This window comes from Nestor notabilis, unplaced genomic scaffold, assembly GCF_000696875.1.
Source record: "Nestor notabilis isolate BGI_N333 unplaced genomic scaffold, ASM69687v1 C15117567, whole genome shotgun sequence".
In the NCBI taxonomy this organism is placed as follows: Eukaryota; Metazoa; Chordata; class Aves; order Psittaciformes; family Psittacidae; genus Nestor; species Nestor notabilis.
In genome coordinates this window covers 1-2,218 of record NW_009951140.1, presented here as the reverse complement: position 1 = coordinate 2,218, position 2,218 = coordinate 1, and the positions used below count along the sequence as shown (strand labels likewise).

General features: G+C 41.1%; 1 protein-coding gene across 1 annotated transcript; it reads right to left on the bottom strand.

The window, feature by feature from the left end:
- Positions 1–36: 36 nt before the first annotated feature.
- Positions 37–1,914, bottom strand: LOC104412338 (alcohol dehydrogenase class-3; the record flags this gene model as incomplete). Its single annotated transcript, XM_010023033.1, has 3 exons — positions 37–124; positions 735–876; positions 1,813–1,914. Coding segments are annotated over 3 exons (332 nt in total), but the record flags the coding sequence as incomplete, so codon positions are not given.
- Between the last annotated feature and the right edge of the window lie 304 nt (positions 1,915–2,218).

The window sequence follows — 2,218 nt, the reverse complement described above, 5'->3', positions numbered from 1 at the left end:
TTCTATACTGTGCGTCAAAATAAAAAGCATACAGACCTTATCTTCTGGCACAGATTTGTTTTAGGATTTTTACAGAACTTGCACTCTCCACACTGGGGGATGTATAGAGGGATAACAGTGTCCCCTAAGGAAAAGAAAAAAAAAAATACCCTGTGGCTAATGATCAAGTCAAGCAAGGCAGTAGGAAAAAATGAAGTTACTACGTTTTCATGGCTTTTATGTGGCCTTGTGTTCACTTAAAACCTTCACGTATCAAGAACCGTATATGGTACACAGTAGCATTGTTTATAGAGAGTGTTAGATAAAACACTTTTCTCACATCTGAACAGACACTGAGCAGAAGTTCATCATTCCAGAACAAATAGGAATGTTACTGTAAAACAAAACAATCCCAGAACTACAGTGAGTGACATGATTAATCATTTTTAAAGCCTTTAATGAAACCAAGAGGAAACAACAACAAAAGAACACAAACCAAAACCTCTTCTAACTATATTCATCTAATTTCAAGTAAGAGATTGGTATGGTGGGCTCTTTCAAGCATTAAACCAAGAGCACGTTGAATAGAGCTGTGTTGTATCTCACAGACGAGAGAAATGTACGCAGGCATACACACCAGAATAAGACAATAGAACTCCTGCAGTATAGCACTTCAGTGGCCCAATTTGACAGCTGACCTTGTAGTAAGGAAACACTTTTGAAGAAGGCAGACAACTTGTAAGGTATTTTCTTACCTGCCTTCACTTTTGTTACTCCTTCCCCAACACTCTCCACAATTCCTGCTCCTTCGTGACCCAAGATCACAGGGAAACATCCTTCAGGATCAGCACCACTCAGAGTATAGGCATCAGTGTGACAGACAGCAGTGGCAACTATCTGTGAAGAAATACATAATCTGAGGCCAACGTGAAGAACAGAATAGTAGCACAGATCTAAGTATTTCCCTTTGGTCAGGAATTCAGGACACATTTGCCAGTCTTGGCAGCGTTTGTGTTGTGGTCAACATACTTTCACTCCGAGCAAGGCACAAGAGTGCCAAGGCAAGGCACTCTTCTTACTTTGAAAAAGTAGAGTCATGATAGCACATCTTTTCTCATTTCCACCAACTAAATTCTGACGTTGAAATTGGTAGAAGATGACATCTGGTTTCCTAAAAGCTAGAAATCAGAACCTGGAGTCATCTCGAAGTAGGCTGTCGTCTCACATTTGAAGTTAGTCTCTCAAAGGTAAAATGACCAGCGAGACCATAGAGAACTCTCAGTACTGCATAAATCCAGTCTAAGTCCTAAACACCATGCAGAGACCCTTTCCACAGAGGTAATTTTCACTTTAATGTGTGCCTTTGAGCAGATATGGGACCCTGGAAAATCCTGATCAAACCAGAAGCTTGGGCATGGGGAATCCAGGAGACCAAATCACAGCTCAGCAGCCAGTAACTTGAAGGCCTGACTGAAGGAAAATGCAGCATGTTAGAAAGCTGCAGCAGGTCACAAGCTGATGCCCTTCAATCAAGGTCACATGCCTTCCTGGCTCAGATGTTTTGTGGGAGCTCAGTCCGTAACAGCTGGAATTGATCCCCAAGACCAGCCACGATCATTAAGACCAGACTGTGAAGTGACACCCGCAGAAATGCAGTGTTTTTCATAAACATAACAGATAAATACCATAATTTCCTTCTTTGTAAAGCCAGCTGAGATGCGAGTTTACTAATTCTATCCATTCAACATTTCTTCTGTTGGTAAACAAACGGTTCGGCTTTAATACATGGTCTGCCAAAATACAGTGCATACAGCTAGCAGCTGTTATCATTACCTTGATACGAACTTCATGAGCTTTTGGTGGAGCAACCTCCACTTCCTCAAGAGACAGAGGTTTACCTGCCTCCCAGGCAACAGCAGCTTTGCATTTAATAACCTAAAAGACAACAAGAGGACATCTGTTGTATGGTTCATTTAAAATAATTCTTGTTCAGCCAAGTGAGAAAGTGAGAGAAACATTACTGGCTTTTGGAAAGAATCCCAGATCAGAAATTCCTAATTTCAACACAAAGCTTTAACTGCCCTACATTTGCTTTCAGGAAGCTAAATAATAAGAAGCAAACCAAGATCTGAAATTTGGATTTCACTCTCTTATTGAGCAAAACCCATAATAAACCCAGGAGTGCTTAGGTGATACTCATACTAGAACGGGTCAGGTGTCTTGTCTCTGCTTCCTCCTG